The sequence below is a fragment of the Ammospiza caudacuta genome, chromosome 6, assembly GCF_027887145.1.
Source record: "Ammospiza caudacuta isolate bAmmCau1 chromosome 6, bAmmCau1.pri, whole genome shotgun sequence".
Classification (NCBI taxonomy): Eukaryota; Metazoa; Chordata; class Aves; order Passeriformes; family Passerellidae; genus Ammospiza; species Ammospiza caudacuta.
In genome coordinates, this window is record NC_080598.1 from 27,312,384 (window position 1) to 27,337,353 (window position 24,970).

Genomic DNA, 24,970 nt, shown 5'->3' on the forward strand with positions numbered 1-24,970 from the left:
CAGCCCCTTGCCTACCACAGCTGGCAGCACTTAAAAGCATGAATCTCTCAGAGTTGAGTGTTCCTCTCATCTGTGGGGGAAAGAACAGGAATGATGTTCCCCCTTGAATTCCAGCTTTGTGGCTCCAGGCCTCTTCAGATGCTGTGGATTTGTGGTCCCACTCCATTGCAAACAGACTCCTGTGTGGGCAGGCATCATCCCATGTCTGTCCCCTTCTTTCATCCTTTCTGGATGGAAACCTTGAGCAAGCTCAGGACTGTTGTCCACGCCTGAGGTACAGAAAATTATCCCCAGCAGTGGATTCTTGCTTCTCAGCCTTTCCTTGCAGATTTTTTGGGCAAGAAACCCTGACAGAGTCCCCATGCTGAAACACACACTGTAGCATGTGACTTCATAAAGTCAAAACACTGCTTCTGATAGTTCTCACTCTAAGGAACTTGCTGTGTAATAGAAACAGGATGGACTGCCCTGGGAAGCATGCAGGAAAGATGTTGATGGTTTAACTTCGCTTGTTATAAAGCAAGTGCAGTTATGGGAGGACAGCAGGCTCAAGGATGAAAGAGGAAAAAGGAACTCAATGGGGGAATTGCAACAGCTACTTTATTGTGGAAAGGTCAGTGTTTCTCTGGGGAAGAGAGACTGCCAAGCTACAGACCTACCCTGACCCCCCCTCTAAGGAACAGCTCTTCCTGATAACTTGAAATTTTGTCTTTTGTTTCTAAGAGATTTAGCTCTGCTCCCTCAGGAGGGAAGGAACTTTGTTTTCAGGAAGGAAGCTGGCTGCAGCTCCATGAAGTGTTTCTTTGCTCTTTCAGTGCTGCCCACGTGCTCCCCCTTGGACTTCCACTGTGACAATGGAAAGTGTATCCGCCGGTCGTGGGTCTGCGATGGAGACAATGACTGTGAGGATGACTCTGATGAGCAGGACTGCCGTAAGTCACCTGTCTGCGGAAGAGGGTGGGTGCAGTGCCTGCCTGCTGTGACTGGGGAAAGTTGACCCTTTTTATTACAAAAGTCTATCCACTAAATTGGACCACTGGCTTGTAGTAAGCTATATTCTGCCCATGACAGAGGTGTGTACCTGTAAACCCTGCTGCCTTGGCACCTGGCTTGCTGTTCAGCTGCCTGTCTTGGGGGAGGGGATGCTTCTCCATCCAGCTGTAGAACCGTTTATGCCCTGCAGCCCTGCTAGTTAATGTCCCATGAAGCACTTCCCTGAGCTGGGCTCTTCATGCCCTCCCCTGTCAGTGGAAACACCTAACCCCTGCCAAATCCCACTGAACTGCCTGTCTGGCTGACTTCCTGTGGCCTCAGGTTCCACTGTCTGACTTTTCTGCAGTGCTGGCCTGTCACCAGCATCCTCTCCCTTCAAACAGGGCTCCTTGAGGAGAGGGAAGGTGCTGTAAGGATACTGCCTACTCAAGAGTTGTGTGCATGGTGCTCCAGAGTGACCCTCTTGGAGGAAGCCCATCTGAAGAAATATAGAAATAAAGCTCTTGACTGTAAAGTATTCTATGTCCACTGCATGCACAGAAGTTAGTTCACCTTCTGATCAGTATCTCTGATCTTTGCCTGCCTTTTTGGGCAAAGAACTGGGAAGCAAAGTTCAGGGCTTGACATCCTGTGTGATGCTCTGGAATGCAGGACTAAACTCAGTTTTCCAGTCCATTCAAATATATTAATGAAGGAAAAGATATGTAATTCTGGGTCTCTTTGGTTTTCTGTTTTTCATAAACGTTTGAAATGCCCTCATATCTAAGATAACAGTGGACAAGGGTGTGATCAAAAGATTTGGAGACCAATGAAAGGAGAAAGAAGGTTCTGTGCTTGAGAGATTCCTGGGAGGTTATTCAGGCTAGCAGTAACCATAGGAGGGTTTCTGTTGGACTGGAGTCCTCAGGTGCTGAATTTGCAGTCCTTTTCATTTCCTTACTTGTCTGCAGACAAGCTTCCTTAGGAGACTGGCAAGGAGAGTGGAATGAGTCTCCAAATACTGAGGTGTTCGCAAGAGGAAGTTCAAATTTTCTCTCTCCCTCTTCAGTGAACGTGTCCTTTGCTTTGAAGACAGCTTTGACATTATTGTGAAAAGAAGGTGGATATACAATACTGCTAGCATTTATCTGTTAGATGATGGCAGAGACTATTAACTCATTTAAAAAGAGGTTTGCATTACCTTTTTTCTGTTCAGGGTTATCTTGAGTCTGGCTTGGGACAGTGCTAAAATACATACCAGCATGGGATGGGTGGCTTCATCTCCGTTCCAGCTAATTCCTTCAACCTAAACCTCAAGTTTTTGAGCCTGCTGTACTGTTGGTGTGTGAGCAGAGTGGAAAAGAGACACTCAAGAAATCTCCCAGTGGCTCCCTTTATATTTGTTAGGAGAATCAGCTCTCCAGCATCACTGTGTCCTTGGAGGATGATGTTGCTTGGCTTGTAACTTGTCACACATTTGGTGTTCTGCAAGCTAAATCTTCTTGCCTTGCCTTCACCTTACCCCTGTTGTGTCCTTGCAGCTCCAAGGGAGTGTGAGGAAGATGAGTTCTCATGTCAGAATGGATACTGCATTCGCAGCCTGTGGCACTGTGATGGTGACAATGACTGTGGGGACAACAGTGATGAGCAGTGTGGTGAGTTAATGTAAATACTGCCTTCACAGTACTTCAAGAGGAGTTGTGCAGAGTCCAGCCTGTGCACTTCTAGGATTCCCGGAGCATGGCTAAGGCTCCCAGCTGGCTTTTCTGGGCTGAACTTGTGGGATATAACATTCCAAGGGTTGGCTGCTTAGGATCTTGGGCTATGTGACTTACCTGTCAGGCAAAAAAAATCACTTGAGACCTTTCATTCCTTGACATGGGATTGTGAATTCCCCTCGGATTCCTGTTGAATCCAGCACTCTGTGTCAGTTCAGTGAACAATGCCGGTTTTGCTCAGGCCCTGCCTGACATGGATATGTATGGTTTAATGAGCAGTCTTGTGTGTGGGTGCCTTAGGAGCTTCAGGAGGATGTTGTGGTGTTTTCCTGGGTACTCTGAGAAAAGCCAAGGCTTTGTTTGCATTGCTGTCTCTGCAGATATGAGAAAGTGCTCAGAGAAGGAGTTCCGTTGCAGTGACGGCAGCTGCATAGCTGAGCACTGGTTCTGTGATGGGGACACAGACTGCAAGGATGGCTCAGACGAAGAGAATTGCCGTGAGTGCTTTTCTTTGTAATCACAGGAAATAGCCCTTTGGACCTGCTCTTGCCTTGGGTTTTGGCATGTTTTCTGCAGCAGTGATCAAAAGCAAGTTAGTCCTGCCTGTACTGGCAGCTATGCTACCTTCTGCTGCCTACCCCAGAGGGCAAAAAAGAATTGTGTCTCTCTTGTGTTACCTCACAAGCATACTTCATCTGTGTCTTGCTGCTTCTTTCTTCCCATAGCTGTGATCTTGGGTTGAGCAGGAGGTTTATACTTTACTGAATATAGCTCTCTATGAAACTGGAGGAGTTGAAGGGCAACTGGAAGGAAAGAATATTATTCCCTTCTTTTTCCTCTTGTCTGATTCCAGACTAAGATTTTGGAAGTGGAGGCATACTCTGCTTATTGAAACCACCCTCAGGTACTGCACACTGAAGACACCTCCTGCCTGCCCAGTCTCCATTCATGTAAATGATTTTTGCAGGATGTTGCCCAACAAGTGACCCATGCTGTAGGAGGGGGGTGGTGTTGAGGCATGAGAACCCACAACAGTTGTTTCCTTCTTCACCTTCACAGGCTTGTAGCAAGTGGGACAGGAGTTTGTGTCCCTTTCTAACCCACACAGCCTCTCTCCTGAGTGTGAGCACTGTCCATGTCTCTGGAACTTGCCATGGTCCCTTCCCCCTCCCTGCTCTCAAAGGCATTTTGCAGAATTTGTTCTAGATAGCAAGAAACTTCAAAAGGCTCTGGGAGGGGGATGAGGGCCGCCAGCTCCTGAAGGGCAGGGGGAGTGGATGCATGGGGGAGTTGTCTTTTATCTTTCCAGATAATGAGACTTGGCAGAAAGCCAAGGGCTGCAAACATTTCTAAGCCAGGAAAGGACTCTAAGAGGAAGCCAGCCTCTCTCCCTCTCCTTTCGCTCTCTGCCTTTCTTGTTCCCTTGCCTGTCACTTCACCGAAGGCCATGAATAGACCCTCAGGAAGGGAAGAGAGATGTTCCAACGTTGCCTCCTGTGGGAGTGGAGGGGCACCCAGAAGTGGTGCCCCTGTTTCTCTGAGCTGAAACACTATTTCAGTCCTAGCTGGCAGTTGTCTCTATAAGACATTTTAAGTAACTTGCTAAGAAGTTCAGTTTGGCTACCTCCTGTTCTTTTATCTTCATCCATGTGGTTGTCATCTTTTTCTTATCTACAATCATGTTTGTTGTTCGTCTGGTACAAGGTGGGATTACACACTTCTTTTTTGTCTGGGTTTTTTTTCCTTTTCTTTTTGTTTCTTCTGGGGATGTGTGTGTTATAATTGAATCACACAGCATGATAATTTAAGTCACTGATTTAATTTTCTCAGGGAAACTGAAACACTCAGGCTCTTTTGGTGAGGGCCACATTAACACACATTTTCATATCCAGCTGCTGATGCTCACTGAATTAAAGCTCTTAGCTCATGCCTTCAGGCTGTGCCCATTTCTTCAAGTTGAAGAGGCAGATGTTGTTCACTTTCTAGACTACTCTTTCTTTTCAATCTTTCTTTTCCTTTTTGTTTAATAAATTTATATTCAGAACTCCTCAGTTGGGAGACTTGTATATCTGAAACATACAGTGTGTTCTCTAAATAGTATGAGGTGTCAGATTCTGTTGAGTGGGACTCAAAATATTTTTCATGCCTTCCCACTTAGTGTACTGTTGAACAGAGAGCAGTAGGCAAATCCTTGACCATTAGTTTGTTTGGCTTTGCCCAGGGTCATCTCTCTGGCAGCGCTCCTTTCTGAATAGGAATGGTTGTTTTGGCCAGAGCTTGAGAGGAGAGGGAGGGGGAAATCCTCAAAGGTCAGGTGCTGGCCTGGACACCCTGCTGCTTGCTTGCTTCCTTTGGTCTTCAAGTGATTATTTTTGTTAAAATTTTAAAGGAATCATTCCTTAGTTTAACCTTGCATTCTGACATGCCACAGTCCTTAATATGAGTTATCCCTAAGGTTTCTTTATTTTTCTGTTTTTCTATCTACCTTTTTTCAGATTTATTAAACAATTTAAACACTTTTTTGGCATTAAGACATAGAGCTTCAAGCATAAGATGGAAGGTGCCACTCTTGGATCCTTTTTGAGACTTTCCCATAAATTCTTCCTTCATATCTTTTTACTTCTCTAGAATTTAATGGCTTTTGAAAAGTTCAGTGTTTATAGCCTAATATCCTATGTAACTTTTTTAAAAAATTGTATTTACTGGATCATCCGCATGAATCTTTACATATAAGTTTAACCTGCTTTTCAATGAAGCAAAACCAGCATTCCTCTCTGTAATACAAATCACGCAGAGATAAGCAGCAATGAATACTTGCCAGTCCATTATGGGGCTGAGAAAGTTGCCTCTAAACTAGACCGTGCCTTGTCACCTCACATTTCTTTTCTTTGATTCCCTTGTTAGCATCAGATGTTCCAGCTGCCACCTGCAGCTTGGAGGAGTTCCAGTGTGCATATGGACGCTGCATCTTGGACATCTACCACTGTGATGGTGATGATGACTGTGGGGACTGGTCTGATGAATCTGACTGCTGTAAGTTATCACAGGGTGTTGTCCTTGTCCAAGAATCAGAGTTGCAAACCTAAATGCATTTTGGGTTGTCTGGAGAAGGGGTTACAGTGTGGATGACAATCTAATTGTTCACAGATAAGCTGGCTTCTTCATTATTAGGGGTTTTGTTTAACTCTGGAAAGTGAGAATAGTGATGAGAACTATGTAGTCAGTGCACTATTGCTTACAAGAATTACTACAGTTTTTAATAGAAATCTATGCAGGACCAAGTTCCTTAATAATAGGGGGTAAGGGTGAAACTGAGGAGCTTTGGGGATTGTTACATTGGTCTGAGTTTGCTCTTTTTGTGTTTTGATATCTCTGCAGCATCTCACCAGCCTTGTCGCTCTGGAGAGTTCATGTGCAACAGTGGCTTGTGCATTAATGCTGGCTGGAGGTGTGATGGTGACTTCGACTGCGATGACCAGTCAGATGAGAGGAACTGCAGTAAGTGCTGGGAACTGGTGGAAACATTCTGTTTCTGTGGATGCAAAAGAGTGTTTGGGACAGTTAGCTTTAGAATTTGGTCTCTTCTGATCCTTCTTGCTCATCTGATGTTCCTCTTTCGGGCCCTCAGCTACATCTATGTGCACAGCTGACCAGTTCCGCTGCAAGTCAGGACGCTGTGTCCGTCTGTCCTGGCGTTGTGATGGGGAAGATGACTGCTCTGACAACAGTGATGAGGAGAACTGTGAGAACACAGGTTTGACCTGCTGCCTTGCTGCTTAATAGCTAATTAAGTTTCCATCCAGATGGTAATAGGTATAAAGTCTCTTTTTGTATTGCTTCAGGGACTTCAGCCTAGAGTTTCTGTCCTTCCCAGAGAATGGGATCTGTAGGCTGTCTTACATGCTTGCTAACTTGTGCAGGTCTGTGTGCTTACACTAACTTAGGTGAAGGTGTTTTCTGGTCAAGTATCCTCCTGTCTTGTCCTTACACTGTGAATTACCACAGAGCTCTGGGACAATTCCATTCAGACTTGGGAACATCAATAATGTACCAAGTTACTACCTTTTCACATGGGCTATACTAATTCTCGCCTTCTAGGTAGTTCTGGATAGCTTTCCTGTTGCATTGTGAAGCTGCTGAACAATTCTAGCAAGCAGTGGAATCAATAAGAACATTTAGTGGAAGAGAATAACAAGACCTTTATTTAGAGCATTAAGGGTGTTGTCTTCCCCCTTAGACATTTGCTCAGGAGTTACTCTTTCTAGTATTCACTTCACATATTGCTATTCCTTTGTGTGATAGTGGTTATGATGAGCAGGAGGGTTTTAACGCACCCTAGTGTTATGGTAGGATTCAAGGAATGTCTAGAATCTTCTCTATTCCTTAAAGTCTTCAGGATGTCTATAGGTTTTGTTGAGGACTAGAGTGTGCTGGTCCATGAATTCATCCTAGTGAGTGGAGCCCAGCTATGTGTACTGATCCTTCTGCATCTGTGTATTCTGAACAGTGGTTTTAGGGGTGACAGAATGGATTTGTGAAACTGTACCTCTTGTTTTGGGGCTGTTGAGGAGTGGAGAGTGGCTGTTCTATGAGGACAGCTGAGCTCAGAGGATCTGGAGGGGCACACTTTGTAGTCAGTTTGAGAGCAGCTGCTCTCAATTGGTCAGCTGTTGTGAGCATCAGCATGGTGATCCTGGAAAAAGCAATTGTACTTAAAAGACCAGCTGGTAACCCTGTTTCCTCATCCTGATAACAAAAGTACTTAGAGGTACTGAAAGAAGCAAAGCCAAACTTCCAGAGCCATTGAAATTCACTATCTCCATATCAAACCAAACACAAGGTACAGTTACTGTGAGGTTAGTTGTGCAGTTCTGTGTTAGGTCTATGGTGACAGTGAAAGGTCTATGGTGAAAATTAAACTGGTTTTTCCAGGAAGTGTACTCACTCATCTAAGTGACATAGTGTGGTGTCCCAATGTCTGTAGCAGGAGTTAAAATCCTCTTGGTTTAGAGCAGAGATATATTTGTATTGGCCATAGAGAAGATTCCTAAAATACTAGGCAATCAGCTGGTGTGAGGATCTTTATGTTCGATATGACAAATGAAATCCAAGTTTCAGAATCCTTCATATACAGTATTCCTGTGCTCTGAAAAGTGAATCTGCATGTTGTCTGGTTTTGTGTTTGCACCTGGTGTGTCTGTAGTTCTTAACTGTACTTGTTCATCTTACAACTACCCTTTTCCACACTGTTTACAGGCAGTCTGCCAATCTGATTGTTTCTATGCTGGTAATGTATTGTCCTATTATCTTTGTAAGATTATCAGAGGGTGATGATTTAGGGACCGCTAATCAAGTTAGCTCAAAAAGTACAAGAAGTAAGAGGCAACAGGACAGTGCAATTATTGCTGAAGAAACAATCAGATTGGCAAAGTCCCTACAAACAGTATTACTTTGCTTACAAGAATTCTGTGCAGTCTCCTTGCCAACAGCAGAAGTTGAAGCGTGTAGGTCATGTGAAATCCTGTTGCCTGAGCTCAGATTTCAGGGATGCATGTAAATCTCATTCCAAGTCCATCAAAGTACAGCTAGAGTTAGACAAGATGTTCCTTCCTAGGCAGGCTTAAGATCCATAGCTGTGCTGGTGTGACAGATCAGATTATTAAAGTGAGGAACTGATTCCTCCTTTGCACATGCTGAGTAGGTTTGTGGATTCTGAAACCAAAAGGAGCTAAGCCAGGACCTTCCAGTCATTCTAACAGAATCTAGTCAGATGAACTTCACAGTAAAGCAACAGTAGACTCGGACTGGCAGAGAGCTTGCAGACCTCCAAATCAGCATAAATATATGCAGAGCAGTAAGGACTGCTAGATGAGCTGAATTCAAAGGAAGAGGAAGTAATGTATTTGTGCTCATATGAAAAGTTTGTAACAAATCTTGGAAAATGTTCGGTATTCTTTTCTTCACCATGACTATTGTTCCATCAGTAAGCTGTGATGTGCTACTTTTCCCTTCTATTGCAGGCACCCCTCAGTGTGCCCCAGACCAGTTCCTGTGTGGGAATGGGCGTTGCATTGGCCAGAGGAAGCTGTGCAATGGAGCAAATGATTGTGGAGATGGCAGTGATGAGAGCCCACATCAAAACTGCCGTAAGTCCTCCCAAGTTCAGTCTTAGACACAAATGGAGGCCCGTTAATGTGTGGGAGTCTATCTGGTGTTACTGAAGGATGTGTGTAGGAAAGAAAGTCTGAGCTGTGATAATGGAAGCGAGTTAAAGATTGAGGAAAAAAACCTTGTTGGTTTTGCCAATTAAAGACTGCACACAAGGAATGATGGGGAAAAGATTATGATCTCAGATATCACCATTTGTCTGCAGGGACACTGAATCCTAAAAACATGTTAATCTGAGCTCTGCTGTCCTGTTCAGTTGTGGCCTGCAGAGGAGAGCTCTGGCTGCAAAGAGGAAGCTTCCAGCACAGCTTGTGTCCTCCCCCTCTTGTTCAGCCTGCTTTGAAGGGTGACTGCTGCCTAGCAGCTGAAGGCAAGAGCAGCTGCCTTGTGGTTTCTGCTCAGTTATCTTCACATGTTTCTTCCGCAGGTCCAAGAACAGGGGAGGAGAATTGCAATGTCAACAATGGTGGCTGTGCTCAGAAATGCCAGATGGTGCGAGGGATGGTGCAGTGCACTTGCCACACAGGTTACAGGCTCCTGGAAGATGGCCGATCATGTCAAGGTGGGTTTTTGGAGCAGTAGCCTCCTCCCTGCTGCTTTGGTATGTTTGAAATTAGTGGCTATAATAGGGTGAAAATCAGAGTATGAAAGCAGATGCAATCTGTCAATGAGATTTTTGGGCTTGTGGATGATCTATCTAATGGTAACTTTCTCTGTAACATGCAGATGTGAATGAATGTGCTGAGGAAGGCTACTGCAGCCAAGGCTGTACCAACAGTGAAGGAGGCTTCCAGTGCTGGTGTGAGCAGGGCTACGAGCTGCGCCCTGACAAACGTAGCTGCAAAGCTCTAGGTAAAGGGGAGTTCAACCTAACAACACAACTGGGGTGTGTCTGTTGGTCCAGTTCTCCTAATGATGTCTTTAGTGCTTCACTGGCAGCATTGTGCTGTTCACAAACAAACATGTGAAGGAAAGGAAGTGCCTGTACTTGTGTTAGATATGCCCACTCTGTTGATAAATGTTTGTGAAAATTTTGTGTGATTTTGACCATGGAGAGAGGTACTACACTGTTTCCTTTCCCTGCCAGGGAGACAGCCCTTGCCTTTTCTTCCTAGTCCTTTGTCATTCCTTGTGACTTAGAGTCTGGGACAAAACAAGCTTTCTGTCTCTGTTCAGGAAATGTCTTAGCCTTTCCAATAAGTGAGGTTGTATCACAACTCCTCGTGGTTTGACCCTTGATGAAGGGCACCAATGTTGAATGCTGTGAGTGGCTGCTCTATGGAGATCTGCTGGGTTTTTTAAAGATATCTATACACTTCTTTAAGTTTATTCCTCCTCTAATGTAAGAGCTGAGGGATTAGAAATTTCACTTAAAGACTTTTAGATTTCATTAAGAATTCCCCTAGTGATATCCATAAAGGATGTTGATATTTTGGGGATGGGTTTTTGCATTGGAAATACCTGCTGAGTTTATATCTGGCTGAGGCAGATTTCAACTGTGTCCTGTCTGTAGTAGAAGGTGTAGTAGAGCATGTGTGTTTGCATGGCTAGGAAATGCATATAGGAAAAAGAAACTCTAGTCCAGCTGCCAAGCTGCTGTCCAGTGATGTGGTTTCAGAGGCTGAGGGGAGGCAGGCTTTGGTAGGACCTGGAATGATTGCTTCTTGCTGAGTTAATGTTTGCCAGAAGGTTTAAAACTGCTCATCTTTGAGTTAGGACTGTGTATAGAGGATGTAAAAACACTCTCTGAAGTGTTTTGCATTTGAGGGTTGATTTCTGCTGCCAGTAGTGCAAAACTCTGTTCTGGGCCTTGGTGCAGAGGGAATGGTAGGCAGGACCCAGTCAAATGCTGTCAAATACTCCAATGCTGTCTTCCTGTATATTCTTAGGGCCAGAGCCCGTGCTGCTCTTTGCCAATCGAATTGATATCCGACAAGTGTTGCCTCATCGTTCTGAGTATACGCTGCTCCTGAACAACCTGGAAAATGCCATTGCCCTTGATTTCCACCATAGCAAGGAGCTGGTGTTCTGGTCTGATGTCACGCTTGATCGCATCATGAGGGCCAATCTGAATGGTAGCAACGTGGAAGAGGTGGTTTCCACAGGGCTGGAGAGCCCAGGTGCGTCACTGCAAAAAAGGCAATGGTATAGGGTGGGTGAGTGGAGGGAAGTGGGGGCCCAGCATTCAGAACAAAGTGCATCTCCCTGAGGAAGGCTGTGGCTTGGATGGAATGGGTGTTAGGTGAGTGTCCCCCCCTGGAGTTAATCTTGGCTGGCAGGAGAAGAAGCTGGGCCTCTTCTGAGGTGGACAGAGAAAGGGAACTATTTTTCTGTGCAGATCCATGGTTTCATTCTGTGCTTAATTCTGTCTTGTACATAGGTGGACTTGCTATTGATTGGATCCATGACAAATTATACTGGACGGACTCTGGGACATCTCGAATTGAGGTAGCAAACCTGGATGGCACTCACAGGAAAGTGCTTTTGTGGCAGAACCTGGAGAAGCCCCGAGCAATTGCCCTACATCCTATGGAGGGGTGAGTGAAAATATGGGAAACCAGGGGAAACCCCAGTGAGCTCCCCATGTACATGCTTTTTGTTGAACATAAAACTCCATTCTTGGTCACAAAGGTTGACTCAAGACTTGAGTTGGCACTGACACTTTGGGGAACCTGTCAATGTTGGGACCCTTCAGAGCCTTAATCCTGCTCTGGGCCCTTCAACTTTCAGCAGGCTGGGTGTCACTTTTCACTTCTCCCATGGCTGTGACCCAGTCTCATGCTCAAGGTCACAGGACTGATGTTGCTTTGCCCTGATAGGGAGTGATGCTGGGTGCAGTATGTGGGCTACAAGTTTTCTAGCTGTCTCTCCGTCTCCTCCAGTACTATCTACTGGACTGACTGGGGCAACACTCCCCGCATTGAGTATTCCAACATGGATGGCTCTAATCGGCGCATCATTGCGGATACGCACCTCTTCTGGCCCAACGGACTGACCATTGACTATGCAGGACATCGAATGTACTGGGTGGATGCCAAACATCATGTCATTGAGAGGGCTGACCTTGATGGACGCAATAGGAAGGCTGTTATTAGCCAAGGTAAGTAACAGGCTTTCTCCAGGGAGTGCTTTCTGCAATAAAGACCACAGAGTAGTGCAGTGCTGATCTGAGCTTGAGACACTGGCTCCTGCATCTGTGCTTGACTCCTCTTCTTTCACTGTGGAATGATTTCTGTCACCATTGAGGGATGGAGTTTGCCATCCAGTCATCAGTGGCTGCATCAAAAGCAGGTTGAGGGAGGTGAGTCTGCTCTTGTGAGACTCCAGCTGGAATACTGCATCCATCTCTGGGGCTCCAGACACAAGGAGAACATGGAACTGTTGGAGGAAGTCTAGAGGAGGGCCACAAAGTTAATAAGAGGATTGGTGCGCTCCCCTACAAAGGCTGGAAAGAAAGTTGGGACTGTTCAGCCTCGAGAGGAGAAGGTTGAATGGAGACCTCATTGCAACCTTCCAGTACCTGAAGGGAACCTACCAGGAAGCAGGAAGGTGACTCTTCATCAGGAACTGTAGTGTTTGCACAAGGAGCAGTGGATACAAATTAAAAGAGGGGAAATTCAGGTTATGTATTAGGAAGACATTTTTTACTTGTGAAGATGGTGAAGTGGTGGAACAGGTTGCCCAGGGAGGTTGCGAATGCCCCAGCCCTGGCATTGTTCAAAGCCAGGTTGGATAAAGCCTTGAGCAACCTAGTCTCATGGGAAGTGTCCCTCCCTGCCTATGGTGGGGGGATTGGGACTACATGATCTTTAAAGCCTATTCCAGCCCCCTAATGTTCTATCTGTGATTATAGGACAGCATAGAGGAATGGTCTGTTAAATTAGTGTAAAGTGTATTTGAGCAGGTTGAATGTGGTGAAGCCTAAGAGGCAGTGAAAAGAGCATTCCCTTGTCTCCCTGCTAGCCTGAGTCATGTTAGATGTGATCATATTCCTGTATTGGATGTCTATTGCAGGGCTCCCACACCCATTTGCTATCACTGTGTTTGAGGACAGTCTGTACTGGACAGACTGGCACACCAAGAGCATCAACAGTGCCAACAAATTCACAGGCAAGAACCAGGAGATCATCCGCAACAAACTCCACTTCCCTATGGACATCCACACGCTGCATCCTCAGCGCCAGCCAGCAGGTAACTGCAGAGCCGGTAGAAACTCATTTGAGCCAGTAGGAGACCCCGAGCCGCCCACTCCCCGTAAAGCTGGGAGATGACATCCTGAACCCAGCATGTGGATGAACCCCCGCCTGTGCCCGGGGCTGTGGCAGAACTTGCTCTCGCGTTGAGGTCCCTCGGCTGGTACCTCGGAGTTGGGTGTTACCGCAGCTCCCCCTGCTGACACCGGGGATGGAAGCCTTTTTTCAGTAGGAAATACTTGGGGCTTGTTTGCACAAGAGAAGTTTTGGGTCAGGGGAAAATCATAAGTGGACGTTGTAATGACTGACACCTCCCTTACTCCTCTTCAGTTGCCATTATCTGCTCTCAAAGTGCATTGAGTTAAATATTTGTTTTAAAATTGAGCCCTAAAAATTGAGTTAGTGCTTTAGTTTGTATGTTTCCTTATTTGAATTAACTTCTGGGTTGGGAAGTTATATCCATGTGGTCTTGACACCTCAATTAGTGCTTTTCCTCGTTTCTTTACTCTTTGCTTTATGTGTGGTTGCTCTTGTCTTTGGCTACTTGAGCAGGGAGAAACCGTTGTGGGGACAACAACGGAGGCTGCACGCACCTCTGCCTGCCGAGCAACAAGGGTTACACCTGCGCCTGCCCCACGGGCTTCCGCAAGACCAGCAGCCATGCCTGTGCCCAGAGTAAGTGAGGTGGGACCACATGCTCAGATCTTCAGTGGGTGGCAGAGGGCTGGCAGTGGGACTAAGCATCAGCAGTACTTGCTTCCAAGGAAATGCAGCTGGATAGACTGAGATAGAAGTATTAAGGGTCCTGCCAAAGGATGCTTCACCTTTTTGATGCATTCCCCTGTTCTGTATTCTCACTGCCCTCACTAGGCTTCATGGGTGGGGATACAGACAAATTCCACCTTTTGTCCTTATTTCAGGGCTGCTTTTGGCACCATGCTACCTGGCACAGCTGATTGTTTTTCTGAAATTCTCATAATGGCTGTGTCAGTGATAAACAAAACATTCAGTCCTCATCATTGCCACATTTCTCTTAGTATACAGCTATGTGAAAGAATTTGACCGACTATCTACCAGATTCTCAAGAGCTATTTTAAAATAGCTATTTTATTTGGAGGGATGTTTGTGCCATCCTTTGAAGAATATGGTTGCCCTTGTTCCCTCAGCATAGGTTACACCCCAGGAGAGAGCTCACAACCACTCTGACTCCCCGTTGCCTATCCTCTCCCAGTGGTATTTTGCTTCCAGTAAAAAAAAAAAGAGACCAAAGGCATGCCAGTGAGAAATGATGTAGGTAGTTAAGGTTGTGGATGTAGCAGGGAATTGTCTGTCTATCACTTTATTGTTGAACTTAGAGAAATTAAAAGAAGACCTTTCGACCTTTGATCAGGTCTTGACAAGTTCCTGCTTTTTGCCCGAAGGATGGACATCCGTCGGATCAGCTTTGACACCGATGACCTGTCAGATGATGTCATCCCCCTTGCTGATGTCCGCAGTGCTGTGGCTCTAGACTGGGACTCAAAGGATGACTATGTCTACTGGACAGATGTTAGCACTGACTCAATCAGCCGAGCAAAATGGGATGGATCGAACCAGGAGGTACAGTGTTCACTGTGTGTGGAGGTCATCTGGCCAGGAGACTCCTTGAGCATCAGATTTGAAGCCACTGGGATACACTGGCTTTTTAAGGCGCTGCAGTTCACGGTAGATCTTTTGTTCATTAGTTTGCCTAGTTCTGACAAACTAATGAGATCACTGCACACAACATAACCAATTGGGTGCATGGAGAGCCTTGAATGGAGACATGAAGCATGGCCATTTGTGGTCTTTGTTCAATTCCTTTGTTGTAGCCCTAGAATCTGAAAGGAAGAGGTATTAAATCCTCTATTACATTCTATGTTTGGACTGAGAATCATGCTCTTTGGAAATGCTTTCTGCACACACTTCTAGGCTGGTGGTGCTATAAACGAGGCAAAGAGAGTTCAAAGTTTGGATTTGCAGTTTGTACAGGCACAAAAAAAATGGAAGTTTCTCCAAATAAAACGCTTATTCAGACTTCAAAGTCCTTAATGTTCTCTTGTATGGCATTGCTCTGCTCAGGCCTTTTGAAAGTTAACATTGTTTGTGAACGGGTAGTGCATTGGACAAGTGCTTTCTCCCAAAGGTCTAATTTCACTAAGGATTTTTTCTTGATGTTTTCATTCAGGTTGTGGTGGACACCAGCCTGGAAAGTCCAGCTGGACTTGCAATTGACTGGGTCACCAACAAACTATACTGGACTGATGCAGGTACTGGGATCCTCTGCTTTACATAGATTTCTGTCTTCCTTATTAGTCATGAAAACTGAAAATCAGCTGGGTAGTTCTGTCTGTTTCATTCCAAATTTGTCTAATTTCTGTGTGGCAGAAAGATGAAGTTTCATGTCACGTGCTTCTAACTGAATGTGAATTGAGGCACAACCCTTAGTTTAATTCTTTGCAGTATCCCCAGTACTAATTCTACAAAAACATTTGTCGCTGTTGTCTTGCTGCCGAGCTTGTGATTGTGCGCATTTATGTATCTTCCATCAGTGTATCTTGGGGTGCAGCAGGTCATACTTGGAGCATGTTCCTAAATGAGCCTTGCTTGGTCTTATCCTATGCAAGCTACTACAGCTCCAGACGTCAGTCCCCAAGGGGACTGGGTGTCAGAAGCCAGCTCGCTCTCAGACCAAGGCTGCGGGACAGCCCTAGCAAGCAGGGAATATTCAGCTCTTAGTGATTAGGCAGCTCTTGTGATTTCAGCATTGCTTGCTAGGTAGCTTTTCCCTTGGCCTAAGGCTCCAGCAGACGGTAGAGAGAGGAGAAGGAGAAGACACCGGCTGTTCCATGTGTATGGCATTATTGTAGGGATTCCATGAAGGGTCTCAGCACTTCTTCTTCCAAGTTAGTAGGGGTACAGTATGCTACTTTTATACCCTTGGCCCGGATCCAATCCTGACCAATGGCAAAGGTGTTAGAGTGACCATAAGTGACCAATAGTAGGGTTAACACGATATTGCCTTACATGGCTATAGGGATAGGGTACAAGGCGGATGTCCCTGGAGACAGGAAACTTCTTTGCTGCTGTGTCAGCATTCAGATTCTCCAAGGGGCCCTGGCTAAACCTGAGGGGTTTACTACATGTTCCCTGCTCATAGTCATAGTTAAGAGAGATGTAAGGAAGATTATTCTTTTCTAGCTGTTCTCTCATGGCATGGGGGCTTAGGTAAGAGGTGGGTTATATACAGGACTCCACATCAGTGACAGCCACAGAGGTGACTTTAGAGGATGGAAAGTGACACTTTAAGCCAGATTTCTTACCTATCTTCCAGCTAAGAACACAAATGGATATAGGGGAAGAATGCATTGTTGTATGGAGGTTTTTTTGCCTTAGCTCTTGTAATTCAGATTTCATCTCTGTTATTTTCTCTCTCGACTTTTGTAGGAACAGATCGGATAGAGGTGTCCAATACAGATGGTACCATGAGAACTGTTCTAATATGGGAGAACCTAGACAGACCTAGAGATATTGTAGTGGACCCTGTTGGAGGGTAAGAGAGTCTTTCTTCTGGGATGACTTAACAATTCTTGCATGTCTAAAGACTTTGTGGTTCTTTGGTTTTGTACAATTTTCTTTCTCATGGGTGCCATTGTTCTACAACCTGCTAGTGACCGAAACTAGAGACATGATTTTAGATGCTAATAGAACAAGATAAGCAGAGGTAATTGCCTGTTGTGCTGTGGAGCTTGCAGGAACTGGCTGGTGTTTTCATTTGCTTATCCTGGGGATGTAATAACTAGAGATGTGGCACGAAAATGTTGAGAATGGGGCCATCTAGATATTTTTTATTTCTCTGTTGCACATATATGTTGAATTTGTATTCAAGCTCCCTGCTTATTGACTTGAGTTTCAGTCAGAAGGATATTCTCAGACCTTTTGGAGATGGGGATAGGGTGGGTAGGAAAAAGCTTGCCAGCCATTGCTTTAGAAGTGTTAAATGTCTTGAATGAAAGAGTGCTATTCTTTCCTTGAGTGGATTCCTGGAAGACAAATGCAGCGAGAGTGTAAAGGGCTACTGGTGTACATTGCTAAATAATCAGTTAATTTTTAGACTTTGACCTATTTTCTTGAATTTTTTTCTTACACATTGTAATCGGGCCAGCCCATGGGCAGTAGAAGATCTATAAATTTGAGTATGATCTTAGGTACATTACAAGAACCCAAGGCTGGACACGAGAACACTAATACTTTAATGCTTCTTCCTGCTAGAGCCTGAAGGCACCAGAGTCAGTTGCTTCTCTGGTAGTGAAAAAGGGCATTCACTTCTATCTGGGCTTCTTCTTAGGTTCATGTACTGGACTGACTGGGGAGCTAACCCAAAAATTGAACGTGCTGGGATGGATGCCTCAAACCGCTTGGTGATCATTTCATCCAACCTGACATGGCCCAATGGCTTGGCCATTGATTACGAGTCACAGCGCTTGTACTGGGCAGACGCAGGCATGAAGACCATCGAGTATGCCAGTCTGGATGGAACCCACAGGAAGGTAAGGAAGCCGTCTTTGAGGAGCAGCTCTGCGAGTCTGAACACAAAATGATGATGCTTCCTGCCTCTTTTTCCAATGGAAAAGAAAAATTTACAAATCAAAGTACACAGTGGCTTTTACTGAGAGAAAAGAACTCCTTTTCAATTTGAAACTGTATGAGAGAAGTTTGAGGGCCAAGGTTGCCTCATCATTCTCCTTTTGCTGTGATTGTATGTTCAGAGGGAGCAAGGGAAGCCTCTTCTCCTTAGTGACTTCATAGTCACTAATATATGTATATATATATATATATATGTATAAAATATATATTTTTAAAGTATTTTAATTTATATAATATTTTTCTTCGGGTGATGGGGGTAATCTGAGCAGGTGCTGATTGGGAACAATCTGCCTCACCCCTTTGGACTTACTCTTTATGGCGAGAGAATCTACTGGACAGATTGGCAGGCCAAAAGCATCCAGAGTGCAGATAGGAAAACTGGGCAGTCTCGGGAAACACTGCAGGACAATCTGGAGAATCTTATGGATATTCATGTTTTCCACCGGCACAGACCACCAGGTACAGAGCTCACACCCAAGCCCCACTGAGCTGAGAGCTTGCTCAGGCTCTGCCATGTGGCTTGTCTTTTCTGCAAGCAGCTGACCTGTCAGCTGTCATTGTCTTAAGTGTCTGCGTGGAGCATGAGAATGTGAGAATTAACTCTTGACTTGGCATTTGAGGGCATTCTACAATGTGTTTCTGTAGCTGCTGCATCTCGTTTTTTGTGCCAGTGCTGCTGGCTCATGGATTTCTCATTTTCTTTTCTGTAGTACATACTGCATGTGAAGTTAATAATGGAGGCTGCAGTCACCTGTGCCTTTTGGCACCTCTTCCAAAAGGCTACAGCTGTACTTGCCCTACAGGGATCAATCTGCAATCTGATGGCAAGACCTGCTCCACTGGTGAGTGTTCTCTGTAGAATCCTCATTGCAGTTTTGTATCAGAGCTACATTTTGCCTCTGCCGTGTTAGAGAAAAAATTTCACTTTTATGTGCTTACCTGCTTTATGCCTTGAAAAACCCATTTGGTGCCTGTACCTTCAATTTGAGTGGGAATTACTGTGAAGAAACTTACTGATAAATGGATTGATGAAGGAGACATTTTTCTTGAAATTATGTTGGCCAAGTAAACTAAACGTCACATTTTTTCCCAGACTTTTGCCCTAATATTGAGGTGAATTCTTAAACTACAAGGTGATATATTCTTTACTAGGTCTGTATACACTCCTCCTGTTGGACCACTTCTGTGGATGGTGGAAGGCACTTGGCTTCAGGCCATAGTACATCCACTTTTCCTCCCTAGGAGAAAAAGAATGACTCCTAATTTCAATTTCCCACACATATTAGCAGAAGTAACTCTTCTGTGAGTGTTATGCCTTTCAACATGGATGTAAAGAAGCATTAAGTGATGCTCAAAAAAGTGATGCTTTTGTACACAGGTTGTCCATAAGCCAAGATCTATCTAAAACACTTTCCCTTTTCCACTGAAATGGTTGTTAACTCTAGAATACTTGATAAATGATGCCTACAGTTGGCTGAACTTGTTCCTCACTAATATGTGTCCATTGTCCACTTTGCAGGAATGACTAGCTTTCTGATCTTTGCCAGAAGGACTGACATCCGAATGGTCTCTCTGGATATCCCCTACTTTGCAGATGTTGTTGTCTCAGTCAATGTCACCATGAAGAACACCATTGCAATTGGAGTGGATCCTCATGAAGGTTTGAACTTCTTACTGTATCTGACTGTGTTTGAAAGGCAACAAGTAACTTCCTATCTAAATGCCTGAGTAAAGACCCAGCCACTGATCTTACTGTAGGCTGTGGATTTGGGTAGGTTTTGGTTTTTTTTTTTTGTATGTGCTGCAGATAATTTGTTTCCAGTGAGGAAAGAAATATCCTTACAGGAAAGCAGAGAACCCAAACTATATGGAAAAAAACTGCCTGCAATATTGAGTGGGGTCCCTGTGCATTTTTGATTTAAGAAAGTTCCTCTTGCTGAGGCCTTTTACAACAGTAGAGCTGAGATGCTGGATGCTCATGTATAGTAAACATCTGATGCTGTGCTGGATGTAGACACTGTTGCACTGTAAGGTAGATGATCTCATTTGGAGAAGTCAGATGTAGAGCTCTACTACTAGCTGATGGTATTAGGTGTTCTCCATCCCTGTGTGGAGGTCAGATCTTCTGTAAATGTCCTACATATTTTGGGGAGAATTTGCACTGTTTTATCAGTCTAGCTTAATAATCTTTTGCTGTTATTATTCCTGTACAATCAGGTCCAGTTTGAATGGTGTAGCAGGTAGTCAAACACATGGATATGGTTTTTAAGGATTTTGCTGTTTGCTTGTTTGGGTTTGATTTGGTTTTGTTCTGAGCTTTTTCAAATTTCTCTTTCTTCTTCAACCCAGGAAAGGTTTACTGGTCAGACAGCACATTGCGGAAAATCAGTCGCGCTGCCCTTGATGGCTCACAATTTGAGGACATCATCACTACAGGTGAGGGAGATTTTGATCTGAGAGCCTCTTGCTTCTTTGCAGTATGAAAAGAGAGATTCTCTGATACCCTGGTAGAATACATTTTTGGTGGAAATGCAAGCAAAGCCTAAAGAAGTTGCCTACAAGATGGACAAGAGAAATACTAGAAATTCCTGACTAAATTGGGAGAAAAAGCGGTGACCAAAATGTTTTGCTATTTTCTCAGGTCTGTTGACTACAGATGGGCTGGCTGTGGATGCTATTGGCAGGAAGATATATTGGACAGATACAGGAACAAACCGGATTGAAGTGGGCAACCTCGATGGCTCCATGCGGAAAGTCTTGGTCTGGCAGAACCTGGACAGCCCTCGGGCAATAGCTTTATACCATGAAATGGGGTTAGTGTTGTCAAGAGATTGTCTAGGAGTTACACGGGACTTCTGATCTCCTTTTCCGTAATACTTGTTAACTTTTCCCCAGGTATATGTACTGGACAGACTGGGGTGAGAATGCCAAGCTGGAACGCTCTGGGATGGATGGCTCTGCACGTGTGGTGCTGATCAGCAACAACTTGGGCTGGCCTAATGGACTGGCAGTGGATAAGGCTGGGTCCCAGCTGCTCTGGGCTGATGCACACACAGAGGTCCGATTCTGTTCTTCAGTGTTGTTTGTCATTGGGTATTTGGTAGTCTGGAGGCTGCTTTGAAGGTCTTGAGCAAGTTGTCAGAAGAGCAAGCTTTTCTGAGAGTATGGGCTGTGGAGGGAAGGCCAACCTGAATAAGATCACTTGCTGAGACTGTTTCCCACTTGCTACAGTAAGTGCTAGCAAGAGGAGAAGTGTTTTGAGTATGGGCTGACATTCTGCTTCTTCCCGTAGCGGATCGAAGCTGCGGATCTCAATGGCGCGAACCGCCGCACCCTGCTGTCTCCGGTGCAGCATCCCTATGGCCTCACTTTGCTGGACTCTTACATCTACTGGACTGACTGGCAAACTCGCAGCATTCACAGGGCTGACAAGGACACTGGTGCTAATGTCATCTTGGTGAGGGCAAACCTGCCTGGCCTCATGGATATTCAAGCTGTTGACAGGGCACGGCCCCTGGGTAAGTTGCTCCCCAGGTGGCAGATATTGGTGGTGACGAGGGGAGTCCTTCAGAGCTGTCATTGGAAACAGTTCTTTGGTGTAAAGCAGGAGTGATAGAGGGACTTGCCAAACATCAGCTTTCATCTGATGCCTTCTTTTAAGGCATCACTTCTTCCCTCTTTAACTATTTTTGCACTCCTCCCTGTTTACCCAGCTCTATAGGTCTAGTGTTGATTACTGGATGCTTTTTGACCCCTTTGTCCCATTTCCTTCATTGGATTGCACTGACAACTTCATTCTTGCACACAGCAGAGCCACTTTCTTAGGACAACCGAACAAGTCATGCCTTTAGGCTTCACCAGACTGTACTGACACTGGACAATTTCCCTTCTTTAACTCCAGAAGACTCTAATTCTTCTTAAACCAGTTGCTGAAATATTATTTCAAGTTCTAGTATTATTTCCCAATCACTGCAGGCTTCATCTTCTTGTCTGCCTCTTTGCTCTGCAAAATCTCTGCTGCTTTAGTTGCTCTTTATGTATCATGTTGTCCTACTATTCTGTGCCAGAGTCGATTCTTTGTTACTCCTTAGGGATCATATAACACCCTATCTTGCCTCCTTGCTTTTCAGTGGAAGTTGTTGCTTTGTGCTGTGGTTTTATTTCTGTAGAATTTCCCCAATACATACTTCTATAGAAAACTCTGCTGCTTTTCCTGTGGGTACTAACAGCAGAACATCACTCCTGATTGCATAACTTGGCAACATAACTTAAAGCTGACCAAAAGTCTAGCCATCATATCCACATTGTCTTCTTCCTATTCCCTGCACCTGTCTCCTGGGCTTATTCCCTCCTAGTAAATGTATGCTGGGTTCTTTACAATTTAAAAAAATTATTATATGACCCTAATATGTCAGGCATTTCCAGCAGGCTTCTCTGATGCCTTTGTTTACTTGCCACTGTGTGCAGCTAAGTTGAAACAGAAGCTTCTTTGTCAGCCTGGCCTCTGGTACATTGTCACATTATTTCCCTACAGGGTTGGATCTTTCTGTCAGCATTACCATTTGTAGCAGTAATAAAGTTAAACTGCAGTTGCATAAGTCTGGGAGCATTTGGCTATTTCTTTTTCCCTGGGAAAACTATGATTAGCAAGGAATGCAGGTTAAGATTTTTCTTCTAATGATCCCTCTTCTTATGGACCCTCCTGTTCTCTTTGCCAATCATGCCCATACCTACTGTGAATCTTGCAGAGAGGGGAGAGCATCTCTGTACAAAGGGCTGTAGATTCCCAGCAAGGCTAGGATGGTAAGGATGAACTCAGCTGCTAGCAAGTTGTGCACGTACATAGCCTTTAAAGTAAAGCTTTGGTCTGTGAGATCCTAAATCTACACTTTCCCTGTTTCTAAAGGCTTCAATAAATGTGGAGTTCGTAATGGTGGCTGCTCCCATCTTTGCTTACCTCACCCCACTGGTTTCTCCTGTGCCTGCCCCACTGGCATCCAGCTGAAGAGAGATGAGCAGACATGTGACTCTTCTCCAGAGACCTACCTACTTTTCTCTAGCCGTGCTTCCATCCGTCGTATCTCGCTGGACACCAGTGACCACACAGATGTGCACATACCTGTCCCTGAGCTGAACAATGTCATTTCTCTGGACTATGATAGTGTGGACAGCAAGATTTACTACACAGATGTATTTCTCGATGTTATCAGGTGGGTGCCTGTCAGCTGCTTGGCCAATCCCCAGGTCACCCAGTGACTTGTGCTGAGTGTGCTAGTAAACTGGGGAGACTGAGCACTACTGCAGTGCTTACACCTTGTCTTTGGTACACAGCATCATGCTGAAGGTGTGCTTAACCTGCCAGAGACAGAGGCAAAGGCATGATTACTTTTTGGGAGGTATTAGTATACAGTGGCCCTGTGATTGATGGAGATCCAGCTTTCCAGGAACTACCTATTCCTCACTGCCCTTTGTCATTGATTTTGATCCAGGCGGGCTGATCTGAATGGCAGCAACATGGAAACTGTTATTGGTCAGGGTTTGAAGACTACAGATGGCCTGGCAGTGGACTGGGTTGCCAGGAACCTCTACTGGACAGACACAGGACGCAATACCATCGAAGTGGCTAGACTGGATGGAAGCTCCAGGAAAGTGCTGATCAATAACAGCCTGGATGAACCTCGAGCCATTGCTGTCTTTCCCAAGAAGGGGTAGGTATGGGGTTATTCGTGGGGCAGGGAGAAGGGCTGCACAGAGGCAAGCTGGAAGAGGAGGTTTTGGGAGGAAGAAGAGATGTGCCATGTGAATCTGCAGGTACCAGTAAGAGGTTGACTTTGAGTGACTTGTAATAGTGAGGCAGACAGGGAATTTGAGGGTTGGGCAGATAGCTGTGAGAAGCAGGCTATATTATCCTTTTTGAACCTGAAGAATCTGGCAGTTTCTTTCATAACTAAAACTTTCTGAAGGCCAAGTGAAATGGTCTTTTCTTCTTACACTTGCCTTTTATCTCTTCAGGTATCTCTTCTGGACAGATTGGGGTCACATTGCTAAAATTGAACGGGCAAATTTGGATGGCTCTGAACGTAAAATCCTGATTAACACTGACCTAGGGTGGCCCAATGGATTGACTTTGGATTATGACACCAGGAGGTCAGTGAAAGATTTTCTATACTTGCATATACTTTCTATACTTCCTATGCTTGCATAGGGTTAAGGGATGTAATGAATTTTTTAGCACTCTCAGCTTTATTTATTGGAGTAGCACTGTGGGTTTGAGTTTGATTTTGGGGTGTTTTGGGGCTTTTCTTCTATAGCTTTTATTTCCTGATTCATCTTATGATTCCATGATCTTGGTCAGCAAATGACTAGAAAGTAAAGAGAGGTTTGAATAGGTGGAAGCTCACCTCTTTCCCTGTGCCTTCAGGATATACTGGGTGGATGCTCACCTTGATCGCATAGAGAGTTGTGACCTCAACGGGAAGCTACGACAAGTGTTGGTCAGCCACGTGTCACATCCCTTTGCTCTGACACAGGTGAGAAGATTTTTCTGCTGCCACCATTCTCCCTGGTGTGTTGATGAGTTTGTACAGTGGAGTTTGGGAACAGGGAAGTGTTACAGTCTGAGGAAACCAAGATGGCTGAGGGGATAATACTTAAATCTTCTCTGGAGCTAACAAAGGAAGTTTGTCTGAACTGTGGGGTGTAGACAGTCATCTTCTTTACAATAAGAGGGTAAGGGTTTGGAAAGGCCTTTGTTTTGGGCCTTCTGACACTGGGATGTGTTTTTTATGGATACCTTGTGTCTATATGACTAAATACGCTAATAATGGCTGTGATTTTTCTTTGCTGTCTCCCTGAGCAGCAGGACAGATGGATATACTGGACTGACTGGCAAACGAAATCTATCCAGAGAGTGGACAAATACTCTGGGCGGAACAAAGAGACGGTCCTAGCCAATGTTGAGGGATTGATGGATATCATTGTGGTTTCTCCTCAGAGACAGACAGGTAAATATAAGGACCTTGATTCAGGCAAATTCTGATTGTAGACCAAAAGAACTCTAGAACCACCGCACTGTTGTGGATGTCAAGTAAGGACAACATCCTTTTTTATGCTCAAACTATTCACACATCTTCCCTTAGCTCATTCCTTGTCTGCCTGTGACTTTTCAGTGAAGTACATCTTAAAGGTTTTCTGTTAAAGCTTTGATTAGCAAATATTACTTTCTTGTTGTTCACCCAACATTGTGTTAAAGCA

General features: G+C 44.8%; 1 protein-coding gene across 2 annotated transcripts in view; it reads left to right on the forward strand.

Annotated features, from left to right (window-relative positions):
- LRP4 (LDL receptor related protein 4) overlaps positions 1-24,970 on the forward strand; it is an 84,477-nt gene that overhangs the window by 51,206 nt on the left and 8,301 nt on the right. The window contains exons 3-32 of one of the 2 annotated variants that reach the window (XM_058807905.1): positions 816-932; positions 2,514-2,627; positions 3,071-3,187; positions 5,595-5,723; positions 6,069-6,188; positions 6,319-6,444; positions 8,711-8,836; positions 9,286-9,420; positions 9,585-9,710; positions 10,748-10,978; positions 11,239-11,395; positions 11,741-11,958; positions 12,873-13,049; positions 13,601-13,726; positions 14,442-14,650; positions 15,258-15,339; positions 16,517-16,622; positions 17,418-17,619; positions 17,986-18,175; positions 18,427-18,558; positions 19,236-19,376; positions 20,066-20,152; positions 20,358-20,529; positions 20,612-20,774; positions 21,009-21,234; positions 22,623-22,926; positions 23,206-23,424; positions 23,729-23,863; positions 24,138-24,246; positions 24,576-24,720. In XM_058807905.1, coding sequence (XP_058663888.1) covers positions 816-932; positions 2,514-2,627; positions 3,071-3,187; positions 5,595-5,723; positions 6,069-6,188; positions 6,319-6,444; positions 8,711-8,836; positions 9,286-9,420; positions 9,585-9,710; positions 10,748-10,978; positions 11,239-11,395; positions 11,741-11,958; positions 12,873-13,049; positions 13,601-13,726; positions 14,442-14,650; positions 15,258-15,339; positions 16,517-16,622; positions 17,418-17,619; positions 17,986-18,175; positions 18,427-18,558; positions 19,236-19,376; positions 20,066-20,152; positions 20,358-20,529; positions 20,612-20,774; positions 21,009-21,234; positions 22,623-22,926; positions 23,206-23,424; positions 23,729-23,863; positions 24,138-24,246; positions 24,576-24,720 — 4,641 coding nt within the window. The remainder of the gene's footprint in view (positions 1-815; positions 933-2,513; positions 2,628-3,070; positions 3,188-5,594; positions 5,724-6,068; positions 6,189-6,318; positions 6,445-8,710; positions 8,837-9,285; positions 9,421-9,584; positions 9,711-10,747; positions 10,979-11,238; positions 11,396-11,740; positions 11,959-12,872; positions 13,050-13,600; positions 13,727-14,441; positions 14,651-15,257; positions 15,340-16,516; positions 16,623-17,417; positions 17,620-17,985; positions 18,176-18,426; positions 18,559-19,235; positions 19,377-20,065; positions 20,153-20,357; positions 20,530-20,611; positions 20,775-21,008; positions 21,235-22,622; positions 22,927-23,205; positions 23,425-23,728; positions 23,864-24,137; positions 24,247-24,575; positions 24,721-24,970) is intronic. The other variant, XM_058807907.1, reaches the window with a different exon arrangement.